We start from the raw sequence: 23705 nt of genomic DNA, 5'->3' as shown, positions 1-23705 counted from the left end.
TTGATGCTTATCAGTCAGATTGATTTGGCGATTCACTCAAAGTGAAGTGGCTTCACAAGAAAGCAATATGGCAGATTTGGGAGGGAAAGAAGGAAACAAAATGAGAGGAGGTCAGTGAGGTCTTATAGGAAGCAATAGGACGGAAGAAGCCAGAAGCTGGACAGAAAGAAGCAGGCAAGTACCTCTGTCACAAGGATGGGGCTGAGGGGATAAGAAGAAAAGAGAAAAAACAGCAAGTGAGGGGCATTCTTTCTGGCATTTGGTGTCTGCAACCAGCCCAACCTAGACCAGTCGTGTACCTTGCCAAAGAAAGATCTCTATGCTTGCCAGCTTGTGCCTGTCAATTATGAAAAGCCGTTGATAGTTTCAGGAGATTATAGTAAGGTAGTTTAGTAGGTAAAATGCACTAGCTACTACTATCTAGAATACCACCAGCTTTCCAACTAAACGAATCGACACATGGTTTGCCTCGTTTCTTCCTTCTTGATACGCATCCGATTTGGGTTGATTTCTTAACAACGAAGTCGCTGGTTATCTCTCTCTCATGTTCTCTTTTGCCTCAACTCAAAACAGTATTATCCCGCAATCCGATACCTTCCGCTCCCTGGTTGACGTTCATCCGGGCCGTTTTCTTTGACCTGAGGAGTGGAGGAAGAGGCATTTACAATACCACTGATCATTATCAGAACAACATCACACAACACAAACATCATCAGGTGCCTGTCATTTGGCCATGGGGTGGTACATGTTCATCAATAAGAGGAATTAAAAAGATAATGCGACAACTTCTCTCCACTTCTATGCCTTCAACTATTGGCGCCTACTGCAGCTCCTACAATTGTTTCGGGAGACAGTCCGGAGGTGTGTCCGGAGACGGGATCGATTCATCGGCCACTATATACGGACATCACAGGCATTCGGTCATGTTGTCTATTCTCAAGGTGTAGTCTAAAGCCGAAGACGATGGACAAATGTTAAAAACCGGTCAAGAAAGAGCTAGTCTCCACACGACTGATTCAAAGCTTGATCTCAAACATCTGATCCAATAGTGACGCATGCAGAACAGGCTTCTTTAGTGTTCTATGTATTAGTTGAGAGTCACAAAGCCCAATTTGTACTAGGTGAGCAGACAGGTACTTTACCGTCTTCCAATCCGCAAAGTGGACTTTCTATCATAGAAAGCTAATTAGCCAATTAACGATAAGATCACAACCATGTTCGTACCTTGCTCAGGTTTGTTGGCCGGACCAGAATGTCCTAGATATCTGCCGCCTCTAAAATAGAAATAAAGAAAGCCCGAGAATTGTGAAACTAGGAAGAGCTCGGGCTTGAATCCGTCTTCATCTCTACCCAACGTATACCAGCGGTTGGTCTGGACCATTTCTCTGATACCAGTCTCAAATGCCTAGACAGGCCATGTATAACCGTCGGTCCGGTTGCCGTCACTAAACAACCAGAATCGTCTAGACGGAATGTATGCCTTGTAAAATGCTACGAAGACTTGGACCTACGTCTTTTGTTCCATGACTGGAAACTTGGTAACTCCTTTATGAAATGTTTATTGTTTTGGGGAGGACGGGAGTGCAAAGAAGGAGTCCATTGTATCTTTGATCAAATACCACAAAGCTGGATGAATTGGTAGATAGATTTATACAGAAATATTAGATCACTTTATCAGTGAGCATGAAGCCTAAGTGACCACTAACAATCTCGTCTGGTCTTTTTTACAGTGGTAGGTATACCGGTATACTACTAATGTATACTAAAATATTTCCTCCAACATGTATTATCTTATCTTATCGATAAGTGCAACAAAGCAAAGCCTGTAATTTTTCGAGAACAATACTGCATCGCGACCACCAGCAAAATTATTAACGACACGCGCAACGCGCACTTCTTTGTCGCAACCATGGAGAAGTCACAGGATTTCAAGTCGCTCCAGGATAGCATCCAGAAGTCACTTGTCTCTACAATCAAGACTGTAAACCGTATCGCTGCCGAAGACTTGAGCTTCCAGCGTACAGTCAATCCTAATGTGGGCCAACAACTTGACGATCGAACTTCACGGATTCTCGAATTATCCACACGACTGTTGCAATCGACCGGAAAGGCATGTGGTGTCAAGGCGCCTAAGCTTGAGGATGTAGAAGATATCGAGATGAAGTGGAGAGGGGTGGTCGATATCGTTGATTCTTCACTCGAAAAGGCCGACACAGCGCTGGATGAGTACACAGGACTTGTCAAGAGAAAGGAGCCCCCTGCTTCGGATTCTGTATGTCAACTGTATCCCTACTGAATTTCTCAACTAAAACTTGTTATCAATAGAACAAGACCAAGAAACCCAAATCGACGAACAAGGTCATTCGAAACGCCAACATGTCCAAGCCTCAACTTCAGTTTGAGCGAAAGCCCGACAACTTTGCTCCACCGCCTTGGAAGCCGATGCTTACATCCAAGCCAAACGCCAAGGTTTCTTTAGAAGAGAGCCTCAATATCGTGCCTGACGAAACCGGGACGCCGCAGTATGTCTACCATGCTTATAGTTACACTTCTTTGTGATTTTGTGCAATACTAGTTACTGACCACCTGACAACAGATATCAACATCCTTACGAGCACGAGATTGTCCGCATGGCATACCCCAAACGAGTTTTTAAACAAGCCGAGCCCATCATGTATCAGCCTGTTGACACGACCGAAGCAACTTTCGTTGATACATATGAAGGCGTTCTCGAAATGCTGAAAGAGCTGAAGAAGGCGAAGGAGATTGCGGTAGACCTGGAACATCATGACTTCAGATCCTATGTCGGACTTGTGTCTCTGATGCAGGTCAGCACACGTGAGAAAGATTGGATTGTCGATACTCTGCAACCCTGGCGCCATAAACTCGAAGTTCTCAACCAAGTTTTCACTGACCCCAAGATCGTCAAGGTGCGTGTTTCAAGCTCAACGCGGCGAGTTCTTGCTGACAATGACAGGTTTTCCACGGTGCGTATATGGACATGGTATGGCTGCAGCGAGATTTGGGACTTTACGTGAACGGTCTCTTTGATACCTTTTTCGCTTGTGAGCAACTTAACTATCCTGCCAAGAGTCTTGCGTACCTACTGTCCAAGTTTGTCGACTTTGACGCGGACAAACAATATCAGTTGGCAGATTGGAGAATAAGGCCGTTGCCCAAGGAGATGCTGTACTATGCTCGGTCTGATACCCACTACCTACTTTACATTTACGATCGCGTGCGAAACGAGCTTATTGCAGCCTCAGACAAATCTGATGCCGACAAAGATTTCATTGGTCGCGCCCTTGAAAGATCAAGAGAGCAGTCTCTATCTCGCTACGAACAGCCCGGCTACGACGAGGAGACCGGTGAAGGTTCTCGCGGTTGGTACTCATACGTTTTCAAGAACTCTCATATGGCCTTCGATAGCGAGCAATTCTCTGTCTTCAGAGCCTTGTGGAAATGGAGAGATAACACAGCCAGGAAGGAGGACGAGAGCACCAACTTCGTTCTCAGTACCAGGGACATTGCGGAAATTTCTCGCATCAACCCACCGGACGCAAAAGCCCTCCACAGCTTGCTGCCTCTTAATGCATCGCTAGCCAGGCCGCGCTTCAACGAGATCTGGGGGTACATCAAGGAGTCCAAGGCCAAGGGGGGCCGAAGTTTGCTTCACTTTTTTACTTCGATGGCACCAGACAGTCTTATGAGGAATGGCGTCCCTATTGCGGCCAGGAAGACAACAAAGTTACCAGACCTTGATGGAGAGGTCACAGTCAGTAGGCTGACTCGATCGCAGTTATTTGGAGATATGCCGATTAGTACTCAGTGGGATGTTTCGACGCGACGTTCCGAAGCTGAGGAGGATCTTATTCCGTTCCCCTGGCAGAAGTTCGTTGAACAGGGCACGATTGAGGGAGACGTTCAACACAATACCGTCACCGACCCGGCTGTGGTCCCTGAACAACCCAATCATGTGGAGAATGCAGGGGGCAGTGCTCAAGTTGAAGAGGAAGATGAGGAATTTACTCTAAAGAGAGGACAGAAACGAAAGTCGGATGCGGTGGAGGAATCTGATTCTAGTGAGGAAGGATCCGAATCCTCAGATTCAGACAGTGACGAGGAGATGCAAGATGATGATGGAGTCATTGCTATCGAGGATGAGTCTGGTAAAGCAGAATCCAGAACTGCCCGTCGCAAGCAGCGTAAGGCAGAGGAGAAGAAGGCTAAGGAAGAACAACTCCGACGGCAAGAGGCCAAGAAGGCCCGCAAAGCCCAGAAGAAACAGAGAAAGGAGGATGATAAGGTCAAGAAATTTGATGCAGTGCCTTTTGATTATAGCAAGGCCACATCAGTGGTCAATACGAAGAGGGAACCAAACGCTGATGTCAAGGGCAAGAAGAGGGTGTTTGACCCCTATTCCAAGTCTGCAGACACGGACATCAAGGGAGCTCGCAAAGCACCTCCAGTGAGAGGTGAGCGAAGCGCGACATTCAAGAAATAAGGTGTATGTATTGGGTTGGAGAGGCACTGGGTAATTATTGCAAAACCAGGAGTTCACGGGCTTAGACTATGACGCAGGATAGATATGCTCTCAAAATCCTTCATATTCGTTTCTACTCATTCATTTTTTCCAGTTTGTAAATGTAATGTGCTTGGGGTCATATTTAAACTCATTAGGCAGTAACTGCGCGATATATGGGAAAATGTTTAGGTGTAGTGTAGGAAGAACAGCTTAGTTACCTTGCGCTCATGAAATTTGGGCAAATTCTGGCAGCGTGACTTCTATTCTGGCAAGATTTTAGCGTCTATCTTTGTCCAGGTTACCCACCATATTAGATCAATCGATGGGTTTACTTCACCCAGCTAGTCTTTTGGACTTCACATCCCTCTAACTCTGCCCTGAAATTGTGCAAGGACAGGCTGTCGATGAATTGCCGAACCATGTTGGCGTAGCAATGGTATGTACGATTTCCAGGGTGCTAGGGATCGAACAGGGTAAATACTCCGGCCATTTTGCATGAAGACTTTCATGCACGAGTATACAAGAAGAGCCATCGGAGCACCCAGACATATGAATCGAATGATGGAGGCCAATTCTTGAAGCTGTGAAACCCGAGAGCTATCCAATACCAGGGCGCAGAGAGACGATGCAATAATGCAAGCTCCACTACGGAAGGGAGGCAAGAGTTACCCGTACCCTAATTACCCCGGATTTTCAAACCTTCCCCGCTTTGAATGGTCTCTGAGTTCAATACATAGGTAGCTGCAGGCCTTGACCTTGACCGTGACATAAATAGATAATGTTTACAGGCTTGTCGCGTGATAGTATATAAAAGTCTACAGTTGATAATGTTAGAGAAAAATACGTAATTGATGCTATCAACTGAACAAGTAAAAATAGGCAGCTGCAGCCTAAAAAGTCAAACCGTCGCTTTCCCCTTGCGTTTCGACAAATCACAATCACTACGCAGCCATTTGGGTTTGCTGACGGCTGGGCTTGAATGCCACCCCAATGTCCAAGGTTCAAGGCACGCGGTGTAGGATGGGTAGCATAACCAATCGCGGGAACTGGGAAGGTGCCATCCAACAGGCGTCCCTACCAAATGCAGGAGCCTCTATTCGGCTGATTGCCCCCTTCATCTTTTGGACGGCAGCCACGGCGTTGTCTTCCCCTCACTTTCATCTTTGTGACTCGGATAATCTTACTCTGTCCCTGGGCCATTACTCAAAACTTGGCTTGGTCAATAACACCTCGACTTCCTTGTTTAATTTCTCTCCCCTTCTCTCTCTCAAATGACAACCGCTCTTACCTTTGCTTCCAAATCCTCATCCGGCCGACAACCTTCAACCGAGTCTCACCTTATGGTTCCCAGAAACACGACGCATACCAAAGACATCGATCCAGTGTCTCTCTCCCACACCCAGCGGCCACCGACTCCACCGCCACGCCCTGCATACACAATGGCCTAGTTGCTAAATATCCTTGGTGATGTGACACAGTTGTATAAGTAGAGGGGGCCGGGTTGCCAGACAAGACCTCTTGGGTCATGTGATTCAGGTGAGGGGAAAGAGATGAGATGAAACCCAAGATGCAGCCGTCTGGTCCTCTTTATTCTCTTATTCTTCTTCATCTTCCCCTTGATCGTTGGATGTTGTTTGTTGAATACTGATGGATTCGAGCCACCATGGTGCTGCGACGTTCAAAGTGGCTTACACTGCCCAAACGACGCCAACGCTTCGAACGTGGTGGAGTAGGGGGTGAACCTTGGTCAAAACAAACTGCGACCTACCAAGTCTGTGAATGTGAGTACGGCCCGAGAAAGAGAAGAGCACTCATGACAGCGCACTAATACTATACCAGAACCATGCTCTTCTACAAAGAAAGGCACGGCATATACGTGTGAGCTTATACTCAGGTTAGTATGTCGAATTCTTATGGGCGCCTGCCCTCTCCTTTCACTGTTCAACCTGTTGCTCCTCGTACTGAGCCAATCCGAAAGAGATCTCGCCTATAAGGTAAAACCCTCCCATACATTTCTGCACACACATCGATCTCAAGAGACTCGTCAGGAACAGGATGGCGTACGGTTGATCTCTCATTCACGATGCGTCCTCATCCTTCCCCTCGTTCATTTGAACCGTCTTTAAACCTCGGTTTTGAAAATGCCACATATATCCTTCCTCATGCCCAGACTCTGTCGGTCGGTCGATACGGGTACTGCGCTGTTACTAATATAAAATGCTGCTCCTTCGATTGCTCCGAGGATTCTTCGAAAACCCCAACACGGAGAATTGTCGCTCACGGTTGACAGTTCATACCGAAATCAATTGATGCACACATAAGAATACGGCATGCTGCATCAGGGGTCTTCAGTGTTCACTATCAGGACAACTCGTTATCGGCCAATGCAGCTTTCACAGTGCTTCGTCATTCATATGTTCGTTCGTTTCGTTCGCATGGTCGTCACGCTGTGCACAAGGTACACAGCATATCAAAATGTTGATAGGTCGTATTGTGGCTATGGTGCTCGGTAGTCATTAAAAGCCACTGGATGTGGTATCGACACAGATGGATTGCTCGGACTGGCGCCGATCCGAGGCCATTGCATTTCGATTTGGGATTTAGCACCTGCTCAACAACTGCAACTGCTCAGGGCAACTCGACACAATATTATCAGGTGGATTTGCGTTTCTTTACATACCCTCACAACAGCTCCACTATCAATTCACCTGGGTCATTGAGTCTTCCTTCAATCCACTTGAACGACTCGCCTACGAGTCTACGACTCACGATTGGTTTATGTCAGTGCGCTACAGTTAGCGACTCACGCTAACAGCGCAAGTTTTGCACCGTGTGGAGACTTCACATCGCACAAGAAACTTCAGCATCATGCCTGTGTTTCAAGGCATCCATCCAGCTTCGAGGGGACAATTCTGGATCAAGTCCGGGTCAATTCGGCTAAGCTGGCAAGACGAGTGTCTGCCAGCCTGACCGGTTAGCATGTCGATAAATCCCGGCACCGGCCCACGGGAGCTCAGGCATAGCAAATGCCTCATGTCCATGAAAGCTCTCATGCATAACAGGAGCTACTCGGAACGATGTCATCACCTGAAAGTCAATTGAAACTTCAATTTGAACTTTGTTGAGATAAGATCTTTTTCTTTCTTCTTGGAGAGGCAATTCATTGAGTGATGAAAAAAAGGAAATATCCTAATGCATTGGAAGAAGCGGGATGAATGAGGCTTTTTATTTTACAAGTCGATCCCTGGGAGGAATTATGCAGAATTTCCCCAACTCTAATCATAGCAAGTGTCCATGATCAATGTCCATCCCAGTTCTCTATCCCGTCTATTACAAGACAACCTCCCCTCTATCGTGCAAGCCGGCATCAAGTGCACCCATGTCGAATTTTTCAAGACACGGTATAATGCACAACGCTCGGCAGCCTCCTCCGTGTCGTTGACTCGATCATTCGGCACGAGTCTACCCATTGGGTTGGGTAGTAACTTAAGTCTGCGTACAGATGTCAGTAAATATTCAATGGTGCACGGACCGGTAGAGATCATGGTTTGACTTACGAACTTGGCCATGAGGGCAACCATCAGATCGAAAAGACCGATGGCCTCGACGAAAGCGAAACCCAGAATGGCGTAAGAGAAGAGCTGACCACGGAGGGCAGGGTTGCGGGCAACACCGTTGATAAGAGCGGCGAAGACAAGACCGATACCGATACCAGCACCGGTAAGACCGATGGCGGCGGCACCCATACCCAAGTTCTTGGAGACCTCAACCATGGCCTGGGCGATCTCGGAGGAGTAGGCACGGCGCTGGACCTGGAAGGCGTTGCGGGTGGTGGCCTGGAGAAGAGTCTGACGCTTCATGGCCTGGAGGGGGCTGGCGCCTTAATCGATTGTGAGCGAATTGTTCATTGATCGTGATGGGCGAAGTTCGATCGAGTCGGGTTCGGCACCGAGCTCAATTGAGCTCGAAGAAAAATTTTGCCGCATCAAAAACTTACCAGAGATGGTTCGCTTGCTGGCAGCAGCGACGGGGGCGCGGACAGCAGGGCGAGCGGCCTTGACGGCCATCTGGGAGGCCAGGCGAGAGGCGAAGACACGAGAAGAGGCCATTGTGATTGATTTGTGAGGGGAGATGGTTGATGGTTGAAAGAGGGAGAGGCTGATGGGAGGTTTAAAGAAAAGAGATACGGAGCTCAGCACGAGACAGGGCGGTAGTGGGAAAAGGAAAAGGGAAGAGAGAAAGCGTCTGGAGCCGGGAAGAAAGTGAGGATAGGTGGGCCCACACGGGTGGATATTACCAGGGGGTGTGAGGATGTCAGCCGGGGCAACGCTTGAGAGAAAGAGCAGCAACGAACAATCCGAACGATATATTGTTACGAAGAAACCGGGTGAGAATGGCGATTCAATCAACAACTAGATCAGGGTGAAATACCATCCAGATGAGACAAAAAAGAGGGTTGTTGAACAGCGCAAGAGCGCTGAAAAATGATGGGAATGGGCATGATATCACGGGTGTGAATCAGCCCAAAGATTCAACCTCTACACGGGCTGTCTAGCCTTCGGGGGAAATCGGGTGGGGTGAGCTACAGCAATCCTGCACTGTGATTGCTCTACAAAGCCTGAGAAGACTTTCAGGCCTGAGGCTTTTACAGTCGGAGGGACGCGCTTGGCGGTGGACCATGAATCATGGGCGAGGCACAACTACGAACGCCAGCTGGGGGTTGGGCCGACGATGGAACACGCACTTGAGAAGTTTCGGTACCAAGGAGGGACAAAGCCGGAACAACCAAGACCCTCACCAATTTGGACTAAAGCGACCAAGGCTCAGTGAGTGTTTTACGGGCAGCGGACAACGAACGGGCCTAGCGGAATTCCGAGACAGTAAAACAACAGCTTGAATGGTTTATAACGGCTGGGTGAACGTCTTCATGTTGTGTATCACCATCTTCACGAGCGAATTGAAGAGGGGATCAATGGTAGAAATTACTATATCTCGGGGAATATTTTCAATCATTGTTGAATCACAGGTATTGCACCTGTCTAGCCAAGGCTAAGTGACAATCTCGAAAGAATCGATACCATGGCGGGTTGTCTGGCTGGTACCTGGAAACAGAAGGTTGCCGAAATCAGCTCTTGATTGGCTGACTTGGATGAACAGAGTGGCAGTCCTAACAATTTTAGGCCAAGAACACACCCCTCCATATTAGAATATGTACAGTGTGCATATGTGACGCGGTACTAAGTCAAGAATTCAGTGCCTTCACAAAATGCCTTGATCAAATCAATCGAGAGATATTCCACGTGGGTGGATTTCGAGAGGTGATCAGAAGCTGGTCAAACGAAATCAAGACCCCCAGCGATAGAGGAGGACTATCGAGATGATTGACACAGCTCATCATGTATATGAAATTCGACGAATGCTGCATAGTACAGTGCGTGAAATGCTGTTGGTACTACGACGTCAGGTTTTGTTAACTTCAAAGTGGTTGGTATCCAAGGTGAGCGCACTCTACAGATATCAAAGTTTTATGATGCGATTCTAGTATCGATTCATGAAGAATCTCATACTCAATTCGACTCGAGACTGTAGGTATTTTTCATATCAATCAATAGACGGCAAGATGGAGATTTGATGTTGAAAGTTGGCGACTGATAGTGGGTCTGGTACCTTTCCATGTGTCCTTGGGGAACTGGAAAAATTTTCCTACTCAGCTCAATCGAGCAGCAATTGGCATGAAAATCTCACTATAAGTTTCACTGATGGTAGGACAGTGCGTGGACGGCTTGAGCTAACGCGGATGGCTGCAGCGCCTCATAAGAACAGAAGCCATGATAAAGTCTATGTGACGCCGTCATACCAATTAACACCCTGGGAGATCATTCCAAACTTTATGCTGTTGTTACCCTGTTTCAATTAACTTCGTAGGAACGTCAGTGTTGAATAGATCTGACAGTATTACACTTTAGATTAGTGTTGATTGTCAGCCTTTTTCCATTGCAAGAAAGCCGCAACAAACGAGCGATTGAAGCCCTTGGACACTCACAAAAAACATGGCACTGTGCACAGCCTTGTGGCAGACTCGCAGCCTTGCCTTAGGTAGAGGTGCAGGACAGTGCAGGACAGTACATCTCTTCAGCCGGTCCAAAACATAATCTTGAAACCAGATTCAGAGGAGCCCTCCCCATATTTCGAATCTCATCTTGAATCCCCATACCTGCAAGGCAAGACTACATATAGAACAACGGTTTAGTAACCATGGCGTAGTCTGGGGTGACCAGGGCCTACATGGTACAAAAGCTCATCAGCATGACTGTAGACCGTCAGAGTAGGACAGATTGAAATCGGCGAAAAATTTTCGGTCCAAGGGGGGCGTGCCAGAGTCAACATCTTCACACAAGGGCAAAATCGGGATGGGCTCGTTCGGACGACCCTGTGCAAAAGTTGACATCTTGGTCCAAGCTCTTTGCCTCTTTTGGAAAGCACATAGATATACGTACATACAGTAGTGACTGAAAGAGATGTATCATGAGAATCGATGAAAGAGCCACGTCAGGTTGGTGTATATTATAGAGCCATTGGTTCTCATAAATGCTACAAACATACATAAAAACGCACGCTCTTGACTTATTTGGTGTTATTACCGACACCGCTTCGACTAATATGCACCCAAAGACCTGGCGGGTTTCGGTTTGGCATGGGCGAAAAATAGACATGCCACCATCCAGAACCCATTATGACATTCACTCTAGGACAGACATGCCGAGACTCAATTGCATGATAAATTTGTACAGGTGTATTACATCAAAACGTTGAAACATCATCATAGTTCAGGGAGAAAAAGGTTGTTTGATTTGAACAAGGGGGTATCACTATTGCCGAAGCGTCTAAACTGTCTATCTATGCTTGCATCATATATCACCACTCCCGACATCGCCGTCACTCTTCCTCTTCCACTTCATCTTCTACTAACTCGGGCGCTTTGATCGCGTAGCCCTCCTCAAACCCGGCAGGATCGCACACACGCTCCAGGCTGATCCGGTTCTCTGCCACATATCGACGAACTGCCTGCTTGTCTATCCGCACTCGCGGCACTGTCTTTACCACTGTAACCACACCTTTATCAACTCCGTCAGCAGCAGGCGAAGTCCTCGCCCCCTCGTGTTTGCTTTCCTCTGCTTCTGCATCATTGACAAGCTTCTCCTCGGGCTTACTAGGACCCATACCTGCTTCTTCAACAACACCCATGTCTCGCAGCACCGGCAGACAATCTTCGGGTAGAATCCATGTCGCTTTGCTGCAGTCATTGAGGTCTACGAGGACTTCGTTCTCAGTGCTCTTGGTGTCTAACTCGATATTTAGCAGCCATCTTGCGATTTCGCCAGCCCAGTAACGTTTGTAGCCTTTTCTGCCAAGATCCGAAATAGGCTTTTCAGGTCCGCCCAGGATTCCTTCTCTTCTCGAGATTTCGTACGAAGCTCCCATTAGCAGGGCGCCGAGGCCCTTGCGCTGCCATGGAGGAAAGATAAGGATGCAGGCGAGGTTGTTGCTGTCCCATGACATCTTCTCTTTGGAGAAGAAACCAATGATGCGAGGGAGTGGGAGTTCAGGTTCTGTCGACATGAGCGGGGGCCGTGCCGGGGGTGTATAGACGAGCAAAAAGTAGTTGAAGCCCGTAACATCAAAGAACACAGACTTGTTGTCGAGAAAGAGCTTCGCAAAGAGCGACAGGTTTTGGCAAAAGAGCTGCGGGACTAAGTTAGCATTGTGGCTTGATCAATCGCAGCATGTGAGCTTACCCCATCCTTCTCACCATCCACCTCCCAAATGCTCCATTCTCCCTCGTCTTGTACCAACTCTTCTGCATATCGAATGTTTCCTTCTCCCTTCCGCCGCTTGGGTCCAGAAGCCTTGTTATCATACGGCACCAGAATCTTTCTGCGCCCTTGCGGGTGAATGTAGACCTTACGTCCTGGTATTTGAGCTTTCCGCTCACATACATGAACGTGATGGCACCATGCGACTAATTCCTTGGAGTATTTAAAGCAGCTGGGGCAGACGTAAAGACGATCAACTGCGGGTGGCGATGTACCTCCAGTGACCTGGCCTTTGGCGCCTGCCTCTTTGCTGCCTGTCTTGGCTGGATGCCCTGATGACTCGCCGAGCACTTCCTTTCCATAACAGCTGGGGTACCACGTGCTAAAGCACATATTACCTAGAACGACTTTGTCTATGTTGCGGTCGGTTCGCAGAGGCGGGCGTACGGATGGGGCTTGAGGTGGTTTTGGAGGGTGGACTGGTGTGACTGTAGGAGGCGGCGGTCGTTCGAGCATACGCGGTGGTTGCGCTGTAGGGCCATGAGGTCGGACAAGAGCTGAATGTCGCTGCAATGAGTTTGTATGCGAATGAGGGACGTGATAAGTAATTTCAGGCGCTACTAAATCTGAAAGCGGACGACCACCAGCAACAGTAGGTCGTGGAGGTGGAACGGCTGTCATGGTTGCTGAAGGAGGCCTTATTGCTGTGCCTGGTTGTTCAAGCGGAGCCCATCGCAGTACAGGAGGGGATATGTGCGATCGCGATGGCACTTGATCTGGGGCGGCAGCAGTACTGGATTGCGCCTTGGACGGCTGAGAACGGGTTATCGGTGTACGCTTGCGATTCTGGGTTGGAGAAGTCGTCCTTGGTGAACTGGACAATAAGGTCGGTATTGAAGGCGGCAGAACAGCAGTTTCAGTGCGTGGTTGAGGTTGAGGCTGAAGCTGAAGCTGAAGCTGTGCTGACGATGCTGGCGGTGGGACCGGGGTTTGACGCGTTGCTCGACGCGCGACAGTGGGTTTAGGAGAGGTCGTTTTGAGTTTGAGTGCGGAGGCAGAAATAGCAGCGGATTGCTGAGAATCGGAATCAGCGGGGTTTTGTTCTGCTCGCTTGCGCTTTTGAGGCATCGCTGTGCGACCCTCTTGACTCAAGAATGTGGTCGAGAAGGAGTTAAATGGGAAGAAAGTTCTCTTGATGCGACAGGGCTTATTAGAACGCAGGTTTGATTTAGATCGTATGCTGGAGATGTGAATAGAAGATTGATTTGCAATGGGGTGGGCTTGAATTATGTAGCGTGAATTTTGTTATATAAATCGTCGAAGAAGGAATAAAGGCATCCAGCTAAATCTAAATGTGGTATATACTAAGTATCAAGGTTTAAAGTATTTCATATAAGCTGAGGGCATAAACACGACGCGTGGATGGTATGCATGCGGCAGGTGCATTGAATAAAGACGCTATCACGTGCAGGTCTGTTCTGTTGTTTCATCTAGTAAGTCACTTCTTGTAAAGCAGCCTTAACCACCACAAAACAAAAGAGTGTTGGTGTTGAGTTTCTATATCCCATCCTACTATACCTACAATAGTAGTCAATCATTAAGAAACTCGGAAGTAACACGATAAAGTTCAAAACAATATTGTTTTGGGTTTCATTCTCAATTTGAGTTAGTACCACTAATGCTAACTAAATAATACGAGTTATATCAACGGTAAGGACTGACTACTATCTATCATTTGGCCGGTTCAATCAAGACCGCCTGAGCTTGAGTAAATGCTCGCTCTGATACGCTTGGCACTGCTCAAATCAGTGTCGGCGCAAGGAGCAACTTGGCGCATGAGCACTCATAACTCGGTCCAGAGTCTCATCACCCTCCTCCCAGTTCTTAATCAAGGTCAGTAGTCGACGACGAGCAAGTCCAGCATCACGGTTACGATACACACTGTCAATCTTGCGTACGTCAGTCTTGTCGCTGACGAGCCATCGTCGCTCCTCCTCCATGAACTGGTTGTACGATGTATCCTCACCGTATCGGACCTTTACATTGGCAACAAGATGATCCTGCACGGCCTTGTTCAACTCGATCTGTGGCCTGGTCTGCTCAGCTGGGTTGGCGAAACGAGTGTCAACTGTGGGTTTAAAGGTTGCCGGTTTGAGGCTTGGGTCTGGCAGAACCGAATAGGCCGAGAAGCAGACGAGGGTTGGGCTCTTAAGAACTGCTTCCGATATGGCCATAACTGCCGGGGGTGTCATTGGCATGTGTCCAAAGTTGATGTAAGCCAGATGGCTCCTTGTCTGCACCAAGCTCTGAATTGCAGGCACAGCTCCATCCTCGATGTAGTTGTAGGCCTGACCGAGATCCTGGGTAGCGTATGCCTGGCCAAGATCAAACACCTCGAGTGTAGGATGTCCAGTAGCAGCCTTGCACAGCGCAATGGCACCTTTGGTGCTGACTCCAATCGACTGTAAGAGCAATCGAGCCAGATACGGTGCCTTTGGCAGTGCTTGGGCAAGGGCGTCTGCGCCATCGTCGCCAAATGGATTTGATGATATGTAAACGGACGTCAAGCTGCAGTGCGGCGACAAAAGGAACTTGCCAATGGCTTTGGCGCCTGCAGTCGAGATTCCGTTGCCGTTGAGATAGATGTGCTTAAGGGGAAGCTTGGCACCCTCGGGCATCTTATGGCCAGCCAAGCGGCTGAAAAGATCTGCGACTCCTCGATCGCCGAGTTGGGTCTGGTCAAGGTCGAGTGTTCGTAAATTCTTGACGCCGATAATTAGGCGATACACAGCCTCCGAGGCGTCTGGGCCAAGCGGGTTGCGTTTCAACCAAACATTAGTGATGGCCTCGGATTTTACCATGGCATTGACAAGAATCTTGAAGCTCAGTCCATCAATGCAATTACCAGCAAGATACCAAGTGTCCATTCGGTCAGGGAGGTCGATAATAAAGTTGGCAATCTCATGAGCTCCGACGGGACCAATGATGTTATTGCCCAGAAGGAAATGCTGGACGAACTCGTTTGGTCGAAGTGAGTCCATCAGCTTGCCAATGTGGTCGGGGCCAACAACCATCTTGCAAAGGTCCATACGGCCATCTTCGTAGACTACACCTTTACGGAACTCAGCGCCTTTGACACCATAGTACGGCTCACCTCGTCCACCGTCAAGTTCAAAACCCTTCTCGTGGCCATCCAGCTCATGTGTTCCGCCGTTCTCGAGATGGCTCAAGAACGGGGCAAGATCAGCCTCGTGGGCGATCTCGACTGGCATGGGAATGGCTGGCACACCGTCGAGAGAGACGGGGTGCTTTGCAGGGTCCCAGACGCCTTGAGACAGGATACGGGAAGCCCAGACAGGTGCTTGCACACCAGGCGCAGCACCGCTGGACAGGCCTTTGGTAGTGTGGCCGTTTCGAATAGTGGCCATCAACATGTCATATCGTCGCTGCAGGGCGGCCCAAGCACGGAGGCGTACACGGTCCGCATCAAAGCGGATAATGGCCGTCAGCGAACCTTCGTGCACAGGATAAAGCATCGGGGCAATAGCTACGGCCAAGTTGTGGCGAGCAGATTTGCGACGAGGAAGGTCATGTAGAGCATCGTCGATACGATGCTTATTCAGTGGCATGGCAATGATCTCATCTGCAGTGAAGGGATGAGAAGGATTGAAGCCGGGTAAGTGCTGGTCGAGGTCGATGAGACTCTTGCGGCAGAGGTAAGCAAGGCGGATTGCCTCTTCCATGTTAACCGTGTCGTTGTGTTTGCTCAATGGAGGTGATACATTTGCGTGTTGGGATGAGATGGAGAACGAGGGCGGCTCAATAGGCCGCAACTCGGTAGCAGTAGACATATCGGAGGTTGCAAGTTTGGATTCTTGTATGTCAAGCTTTAGTTTGGTGTCTTTGTGAGTTGGGCTTATACTACAGCAGCGGCGGTCACTTATATAGCGGCTAATCAACTATAGATTGGTATATCAAAGGCTGGTTTCATTCAGCCTTACATGTGGGTACCGATGTCTTTGAGTAAGGGTCCTTGGAGATATGTCAAGTGCAGGGCGTAAATCGGCATTGATGTCACTCGTGTTTCCACTTCGTGAGTCAACCTCGAGCTTTGATCAGGCTGCTTTGAGATTCGATCGGCTTCTGTTTAACTCGGCATGTACGATTGCATGGAAACAAACTAGCCTCTCATTTTAGATACCGTACTTTAAGGTGAGTTGTTCTTAGTATCGGTGAGATTCAAGTGGTGATCTGATATAAAGATCGGGGCTCAGCAACATCTTACCGTAGGCAACCACATGGATGACCCACACTTGTCGATACAAGGGCGTGAGATTGTCAACTCGCAGTAATGAAATGATACTGTATATCCGGATCTGCCTAGTAAGGACCTGCTTTGCCCTGTAATGTCCTTGACGCTTTAGTCGTGGCAGATATTGAAGCTGTTGTCCCCACCTCACATGTACTGACTGGTGTTTCGAGGACTTTCACCAGAGCTTCAGGGTAAGAAGAATTCGCAACTATTTCCTCTTCCGATGTATATATTCTTACCACCTTTATTCAACCTTCACTCTTTAAAGCACAGAATACATGAATCAGTCACCGCGTATGATATATACTTCTGGCAAGGAAGACTACAAATATAATAGTCAAAAAATAATAATCAACACATGACATTACAATATCAACGGAACAATAGACAAAAAGAAACAACATGAGGAACACCGGATTTGAACCGATAACCTTCAGGAATCCCCAAAGAAGCTGTTAGACAGCTCACTGGAATCTGACGCGCTACCGTTGCGCCAGCTCCCCAAGTTTTGATGTATGAAGCAATTGAAAACTGGCCTCAAGTGGACACGATGCAAGAGAATCCTTGTTTGTTAAAAAAAAAAAAAAAAAAAAAGGTGAAAACGAGAAATGAAGGTGGGAGTGGAAAAAGAAATAAGCCACATCTGTTAAGATGCGGATGTGTTGGTATGTGAGGAACACCGGATTTGAACCGATAGCCTTCAGGAATCCCCAAGGACAACTACTGAGTGAGCAGAGCACTGGAATCTGACGCGCTACCGTTGCGCCAGCTCCCCACTTGTTATTAAAAAGTCGATTAAGCCAGGTCATATACTGAGTCTCACAAAGACGCTGCGTCCAACATACAGCATACTAACCGAACAAAGGGCTAACACATAGAGAAAGAACACGAAATCCTCGTGCAGGGGCTAGCTAGAATGATACGACATGGACTATACCTTGATACTGATGTTACTGCACTATTATCGGCGCCACACTTGATCAAAATAACAGTATCCTTAACCTTCGCATATTCAATTATAGCAAGTACCTGCCATAAGCACACATCCTTGGGCACAGGTAAATCACCAAGGATCCCGGAGCAAACATGGAGAAAGCGGATTTATGCTCTCGGATTCAACTTCTCTGCACCAAGCATTTAATACATACATGGGGGCCATGTTTACCTCTAGACCCCTCAAAAACCCCTCCCTTCTATCACCGAGTTCCGGCACACGACCACCATCACTCTAAGCGCCAAACGGGTCATAAGTAAAAATTACAGCCAAGTAAGGCAGGCTGATGCTGTCGGCAAAGAGAACCCCTATGCGTTATCAAGGATAGACGATATACAGACATCACCAACTTAGATGCCATCAAATTCTCCGCCGAGGTCATCCTCGTCCAAATCGCCCTCCTGTATTTCCTTGGCCATCTCACGCTCACGCTCTCGAGCCTCCTGGGCATTCTTGAGCTCGAGACGATGTTGATTCATGGGGAATCGCATGGCCTAAATGAGAAATGGATTAGCTTGCTGCTGTCTGTGTGAACATGGATGGACATACCTTAACACTCTCGTCGTGGAGAGCTAGACAAGCTCGAATTCGGTCGTGGAAAGCCTCACCAGGCTCACGCGTAGCATACACATCGCCAACCTCCTTGCTCTTCATGAAACCCCTTTCACGGTCAAGAGTAGCCTCAATCACACCGTCGCGAATAGCCTTGGCAACAATGTACTCCGCCGACTCCTCGCTACCAAGCTGGAGACGAATGCAGATATCCCGAAGAGAGATACGAGAGTAAGACAAAGACATCATGCGGATACCCGTCTTGATAACGTTTTGACGTAGACGCAGGATAAGGCTGTATGTGCCATCCCGTCGGAAGGTATCGGCATGATCAGCAATCGCTGTCTCGAAGTCCTCGAGGTTACCAACTCTGACTGACTTGACCAACAAGAAGTAAGGCTGGAGAGCAGCCTCCATTGTTGGCTGACGGAACATGGCTCGGTCAGGAATGTCACCCATCAACAGCTCCACAACGTAAAGGAGTTTGGTTGCAGTCTGGGCAAAGCCAAGGGCGCAGCTACTAGATGGAGCCTTTCGGGTGGCAGCAGTGAGATGCTCATGGGCCTCAGTATATCGCAGCTGGACAGCGCGGATACGACCAAGGTAGTAAAGGAAACGTGCTACCTGGTTGTTGACAGCGTTTTCAGGGAACTGAGTGTGAGAGACCAGGAGATCAGCCTGGTTAATGTGCGAAGTCGAGAGATAGTTTCGCAGTAAAAGAACGATGACCGAGGCTTGTGTGTCGACATCCTTGCGTAGCACGGCGGTTCGAAGGGCGGCGAGGAGAGTTGGTCGAATGGCGACCACGGGAGATTGGGGAGACGGAGGGAGAGGGGCGATCTGCTCGCAGAAGATGGAGTAGTAGAAGTAGACCTTGGCGGACAAAGAGTCCAGTGTGCGGCGGTTGAGAGACTGCACTCTGTCCGAAAGGTACTTGGAGAAGTCAGCTCCACGCTGGAACTGCTTTGAGTCGAACAGGTAGACCTGGACGAGGATGCCGAGGAAGATATCGACCTCAGGAATGAGGTCCTTTGCCTCCTTCTTGGAACCGTTCTTTCCAGATGTCTTGGCATCGTCGATTTCCATCTCTGAACCACTCTGTCGGCCAAGGGTAACATCCTCGCGCTCAATGGCAGCTAGAAGTGGCTTGACGACAACACTTGAGTTGGCGGTAGCAGGGAAAGCCTCGGATATGACCTGGGCAATAATATCGGGGGTCAAACGCTTGCGAATAATGGAGATAGATCTCAGGGCGCGGAGGGAGAATCTGGCATCGAAGTGGGCCACGGCACGGTCTATCAAAGCAAAGTTGCTCTTGATATCTGTCGAAATGTAATGTCAGTACTTGCTCTAGCCGACCTTGTTGAGCTCTTACAAGCTCTACTCACCTGCGATGGTCTGCACAACAGGGTCGACCTCCTCCTCTTCCTCCTCCTCGCCCATTGACACGTCGCCTTCGGCATCAGCCTTGTCAGACTTTTTCGACTTGGAAGGAGGAACAACAACTGTCATCTCCTCATCACCGTCCTTGGCAGGCTTCTTGCCCTTAGACTTTGTGCTGTCCGTCATCTCGACGTCCTTGTTTTTCTGAACGTTGTTGCCGGCGGGCTTCTTGCCGTTGTTGTTTGGTGCCTTGCTGGGCGGCATGATGCGTTTCTATGTGTGATGCGAAGTAGTAAGGCTGAAACTATCGGAGTAGGAGCTGTGGATGACGATAGTGGCAGAAGATCGAGTCGTGCGCGCGCCTCGACTTGTCGCAGCGTCTGCGTAATTGAGTTTAAAGGGAGTTGGTGAGAACGGTAAACGATATACCGAGATTTCAGGCACAAGATGGTTGTCGAGAGGGGGAAGACCGTCGGCAAGGTCAAGACAGTGATCGTCGTGGTGAGTTTGTAATGAGATTGGGAGAGGTTCAAGGTGATGCTGCTGCTCGTTGCTGGTGCTAGCTCACCAAATGGGGACCGGGGCTTGGTGACTGGCCAGTGGGCAACTGAGGCGACAACGGAAAGAGACTGAATTGGGGTGAAAGATACTTGGTTCACACGGTGGTTCCGCTACACAAGCAAGTACCTTCAAAGTAGAGGGCGCTACCTTAATAAGCTGGCAGCTTTGTGGGGCTCAAACAGTGACGTCTCAATGTTGCCTGCAGTTAGCGACTTGCATAAATCACAAAGTGAGTTATGTATTTCATATGAGATATGCTAATCTATCGGAACACTAACAAGACCATGATATATAAACTTAGAACGAAGTACATATTTTATTTATACGACATATGATATAATACTATCACTAAATCAACGCACGAGCATAGTGACATAACTTTGTCAAGAGGGATATGGAACTAAATCTCACTAGAGTTTTACACCGTAAAATGATTTATGTTGCGATGTTCATAGACAGTTGTAATGGGAAATTTTGCAAAGCCAACGATCTTCTATTATCGATATTCCTAATCAACAAAGTATTTCTCTTGGATGGCAAGCAATATCGTATGCATTCTGGTGTACCCTCTAATGAGAGAATCGGCCTTCGTACCTGACCGAAAACCCACCCCTATTACGCCAGTTTGTTCCGGGTATACACCCAACGCCTATCTTTGGAAATGCAAAATACATCTTGTTGCTTTTTGGTTCGCCTGAGCGTCTCCTATTTCCCAAATATTCCGTGGTTCATTCGCCCTTACCCGGCATGACCTTGGCAGCCTGAACTGCGCTCATCTTGGCAATCCATCCAGTAGATGGCTGGATCTTTCGGACAGTACGGAGCTCGTCAGACGAGTAGCCAGGGACACGAATGTTATAAGTTCGTTCTAGCACAAGTTGAATGTCACGGATCTCGAGCACCTTAGACCCGCGCTCCTTCGAGTTTCGACAGGCCGCATGTAGGACACTGTCGACAAACGAGTCTGCCATATTCAAAACATTCTGAAATCAAGTTAGCCATCTCGCCCGAGTCTCAGAAAATGAATATGCTTACCTCTTCCACTTCAGGGGTGAGCAGGTTTCCATCTTGCCCCTCGGCTGCCCCTCCGCACACTTGTCGGACCAGCTCGTCCAATTTCTTCTTGCTCAAAACGTGATCCCCCTCGGCTTCGTGGTTGTAGGCTGGAATTCTGGCCATCGCAGGCTGATTCATGACACCACCCAGCGTTCCGCTTCCTTGAGTCATCGTGGGGCGTCCGGCATTCACTCCGCCTCCGACCGAAACACCCTGAGGCACGGCAGTGGCCTTGTCAGGAAGCACCTTGGGGATGGGCATCTTGGATTGCATTGGTGTTTGTTGAGGCTGTGGTGGATGTGCGTGAGGATGACCCTGTGGAGTCGGCTGCTGGGGAACATTTGGCCCCATCACGCCTTGATTCACTGCGCTGCCTGGTGTTGGTGTTCCGGCTGCGGCAGGGCGGCCAGGCAGCTGCGCACTCCCAGGAGTGTTAATGGTCTTGTTCGCCATTTCTATAGCAGCAGAGTGACTGAGAGCTCGCTGAGGACCTGGCACTGTTGTTGGAGCTGCGGCGGCGGCTTGCTGTGGTGTAGGGATGCGCGGGGCGCTCTGCTGAGTTGGTGTTCCGGCTTGATTGTGCGCAGCTGCTTGAACTATCGCAGGATTGGCGGGAGCAGTGCCAGGTTCCTGTTTGACCTGAACTGGCGCTTGTGGTAATTGTTGTTGCTGTCCGGGCTGAGGAGTTCCTTGCGCCGGGCGCACTTGTCCTGGTGTCGCTCCTGGGTTTCCGTTGGCAGGGGAAGCTCGACCCACCGCGGCTAACTGTTGTTTGGCAACCTCGACAGCAGCATTCACTGGAGGAGCGTTATTCTGGTTGTTTTGGACTTGAGCTGCCTGAGGTTGGTTTTGTGGAGCCTGTGGTTGAGTTTGCGATTGCTGCGGCTGACTTTGTTGCTGTTGCTGCTGTTGAGTTTGTTGCTGCTGCTGTGGTTGAGACTGTGGCTGTTGTTGTGTTGCAGTAGCCTGTTGACCTGTAGCGGGTTGCTGAGAAGCTCTCGCCGCGTTTTGTGCCGCCTGTGCTTGTGCCTGTGCCTGTGCCTGGCCAGTGCCTTGCAGGTTACCTTGTTGCTTGCGGACGCTGTCAACCCATTTGTGCGCATCAGAATGTGCTTTGAGTTGCTGTTCCTTCCTAATTTGAAGCTGCCTCAACTCGTCCTCCTTGAACGGCGTTCCAGCAGCAGCTCTTTCATTAATGAGCTTGTCAATCTGCGCAACTTTTTGCTTGCTGTTATCCATGGTCATGAGTGCCCGGGTATAGCGTTGCTTTATCTCCTCTACCCATTTATTTGCGTCGGCGCCTGATTTCTCCGCTACTTGGGCGGGTGCACGGAAGTTTATCTTTGCAATATGCTGGAGGATGTGCTCGGGAATTCGGTTCTGTTGAGCGGCTGCTCCAGTTGTCTGGCTGCCAGCCGTGGCGCCAACTGCTTGTTGCAGGGGCTGTGCTTGAGGTGTCGCCTGCCCGGCGGCGTTTTGTTGCATTTGCTGAGGGCGAGCCTGCTGATTCTGCGCATTTTGGCTTGCCATCTGGGTACGCCTTGACTGGATCTTGGTGATGAGCATTTTGGAAAACTCTATAATCTTCTGTCGCGCTGCAATATGTTCTTGGCTGTTCTGAGGTGACCCGTTCGCCTTGTTCCAGAGTCCCTGTAACCCGGCTTCATACTTGGACTTCTCCTCCTCGCTCAATGTAGGCAACGCTCGAATCTGTCCCGGTTGATACATAGGTGGTGGACGCTGTTGGGGCTGTCCTGCAGCGGCTTGCTGGCCTTGTGGTTGGCCTTGACCTTGGCCTTGCTGGCCCATTTGCGGATTCATGATGGATAGGATAGGGTCAAGGTCGTGATTGAATCGGATAAAATAGGTAGATCAAAGCAGAGCAAGGCGATATGGACGGTATAACAACACAATCTGGACAAAGTATACAAAACGTAAAGTTATGTGTCTGAAATTAAGACAACAGACAGCCTAAGTGTAATCAAGCTCTGGCCGCGGTTCGTGAATAACGAACTCCACAAGGAGAGACGCGTTAATGAAGTCAGTCCAGCCAGTGCCAGGACACGGCGAAATATCGGTTAAAATGTATGATGACTTTGCAACTGGCTTCTCTTTGTTGGGAAACATTGCTTACCTTTCCGTGTGGGGCCACATTAATTGGAAATCGTCTAATACGATCTGGGTTAGTTCAGAAGCACTTGTCATGAAAGTCTGGAGCTATCGATACTTCTATTGTTTGTTGTCATGTGTCATCATTGGTATTGCGGATCTTGAGTTGAGCTGCAGTATGTAGGTATGGCTCGCTTCGGGTTCCTGCGGTGAGTTGATAACTCCTGGAACCTAGATACACAATTCGTGGTCAGTTCAATCCCACACGATCCCATAGGTTTAAATAGAATACTGTATCTACCTTAGTATATAGAAAGCACCTTGTGATACTCTCCAAGCTAGAGCTTAAGTACATTCTAGAGTTTGTCTATCAACGGGCTAACATTCATAGGAGCTATT

At 48.8% G+C, this 23705-nt stretch overlaps 6 protein-coding genes and 2 non-coding genes across 8 annotated transcripts; 1 reads left to right on the top strand and 7 right to left on the bottom strand.

Moving 5' to 3' along the window:
* The first annotated feature begins 1829 nt into the window (after positions 1-1829).
* On the top strand, positions 1830-4636 carry EDB82DRAFT_515456 (ribonuclease H-like domain-containing protein). Its single transcript, XM_025738521.2, has 4 exons — positions 1830-2272; positions 2326-2522; positions 2597-2930; positions 2978-4636. The coding sequence occupies exons 1-4, from the start codon at positions 1910-1912 to the stop codon at positions 4502-4504; spliced, it is 2421 nt and encodes an 806-aa protein (XP_025593273.1). The 5' UTR covers positions 1830-1909; the 3' UTR covers positions 4505-4636.
* Positions 4637-7689: 3053 nt separating this feature from the next.
* On the bottom strand, positions 7690-8918 carry EDB82DRAFT_325841 (uncharacterized protein). The gene is made up of 3 exons (XM_065607484.1): positions 8523-8918; positions 8087-8405; positions 7690-8017 (listed from the first exon to the last, which is right to left on the bottom strand). Exons 1-3 carry the CDS (start codon positions 8632-8634, stop codon positions 7801-7803), a joined length of 648 nt encoding a protein of 215 aa, XP_065463426.1. The 5' UTR covers positions 8635-8918; the 3' UTR covers positions 7690-7800.
* Positions 8919-11349: 2431 nt separating this feature from the next.
* Positions 11350-13751, bottom strand: EDB82DRAFT_325920 (acyl-CoA N-acyltransferase). Its single transcript, XM_025738518.2, has 2 exons — positions 12322-13751; positions 11350-12268 (listed from the first exon to the last, which is right to left on the bottom strand). The coding sequence occupies exons 1-2, from the start codon at positions 13465-13467 to the stop codon at positions 11462-11464; spliced, it is 1953 nt and encodes a 650-aa protein (XP_025593271.1). The 5' UTR covers positions 13468-13751; the 3' UTR covers positions 11350-11461.
* Positions 13752-14144: 393 nt separating this feature from the next.
* Positions 14145-16190, bottom strand: EDB82DRAFT_436623 (uncharacterized protein; the record flags this gene model as incomplete). The annotated part of the gene is made up of 1 exon (XM_025738517.2): positions 14145-16190. The coding sequence occupies one exon, from the start codon at positions 16188-16190 to the stop codon at positions 14145-14147; it is 2046 nt and encodes a 681-aa protein (XP_025593270.2).
* An 864-nt stretch (positions 16191-17054) lies between these two features.
* Positions 17055-17154, bottom strand: EDB82DRAFT_t247. Its single transcript has one exon. It is a non-coding gene; the product is annotated as a tRNA-Trp (tRNA).
* A 167-nt stretch (positions 17155-17321) lies between these two features.
* Positions 17322-17426, bottom strand: EDB82DRAFT_t246. The gene has a single exon. It is a non-coding gene; the product is annotated as a tRNA-Trp (tRNA).
* A 569-nt stretch (positions 17427-17995) lies between these two features.
* On the bottom strand, positions 17996-19844 carry EDB82DRAFT_480619 (proteasome regulatory subunit C-terminal-domain-containing protein; the record flags this gene model as incomplete). Its single annotated transcript, XM_025738516.2, has 3 exons — positions 17996-18139; positions 18195-19519; positions 19586-19844. The coding sequence occupies 3 exons, from the start codon at positions 19842-19844 to the stop codon at positions 17996-17998; spliced, it is 1728 nt and encodes a 575-aa protein (XP_025593269.2).
* A 775-nt stretch (positions 19845-20619) lies between these two features.
* Positions 20620-23290, bottom strand: EDB82DRAFT_515428 (transcription initiation factor TFIID subunit 12). Its single transcript, XM_025738515.2, has 2 exons — positions 21177-23290; positions 20620-21124 (listed from the first exon to the last, which is right to left on the bottom strand). Exons 1-2 carry the CDS (start codon positions 23016-23018, stop codon positions 20870-20872), a joined length of 2097 nt encoding a protein of 698 aa, XP_025593268.2. The 5' UTR covers positions 23019-23290; the 3' UTR covers positions 20620-20869.
* Positions 23291-23705: the final 415 nt, after the last annotated feature.

Source organism: Fusarium venenatum (assembly GCF_020744135.1).
Source record: "Fusarium venenatum strain MPI-CAGE-CH-0201 chromosome Unknown EDB82scaffold_4, whole genome shotgun sequence".
In the NCBI taxonomy this organism is placed as follows: Eukaryota; Fungi; Ascomycota; class Sordariomycetes; order Hypocreales; family Nectriaceae; genus Fusarium; species Fusarium venenatum.
Note: the sequence above shows the minus strand (reverse complement) of the source record. Positions and strands in the feature narration are given on the sequence as shown.

Bases quoted from the DNA above. Each gene is read 5' to 3' on its own strand.
- EDB82DRAFT_515456 (XM_025738521.2), top strand. From the start codon at position 1,910: ATGGAGAAGTCACAGGATTTCAAGTCGCTCCAGGATAGCATCCAGAAG. The intron at 2,273-2,325 runs GTATGTCAACTG...TGTTATCAATAG, and splicing joins AGCCCCCTGCTTCGGATTCT to AACAAGACCAAGAAACCCAA. The intron at 2,931-2,977 runs GTGCGTGTTTCA...TGACAATGACAG, and splicing joins CTGACCCCAAGATCGTCAAG to GTTTTCCACGGTGCGTATAT.
- EDB82DRAFT_325841 (XM_065607484.1), bottom strand. From the start codon at position 8,634: ATGGCCTCTTCTCGTGTCTTCGCCTCTCGCCTGGCCTCCCAGATGGCC. The intron at 8,406-8,522 runs GTAAGTTTTTGA...CAATCGATTAAG, and splicing joins CAGCAAGCGAACCATCTCTG to GCGCCAGCCCCCTCCAGGCC. The intron at 8,018-8,086 runs GTTCGTAAGTCA...ATCTGTACGCAG, and splicing joins ATGGTTGCCCTCATGGCCAA to ACTTAAGTTACTACCCAACC.
- EDB82DRAFT_325920 (XM_025738518.2), bottom strand. From the start codon at position 13,467: ATGCCTCAAAAGCGCAAGCGAGCAGAACAAAACCCCGCTGATTCCGAT. The intron at 12,269-12,321 runs GTAAGCTCACAT...TTAGTCCCGCAG, and splicing joins TGGATGGTGAGAAGGATGGG to CTCTTTTGCCAAAACCTGTC.
- EDB82DRAFT_515428 (XM_025738515.2), bottom strand. From the start codon at position 23,018: ATGAATCCGCAAATGGGCCAGCAAGGCCAAGGTCAAGGCCAACCACAA. The intron at 21,125-21,176 runs GTAAGCATATTC...ACTTGATTTCAG, and splicing joins TCACCCCTGAAGTGGAAGAG to AATGTTTTGAATATGGCAGA.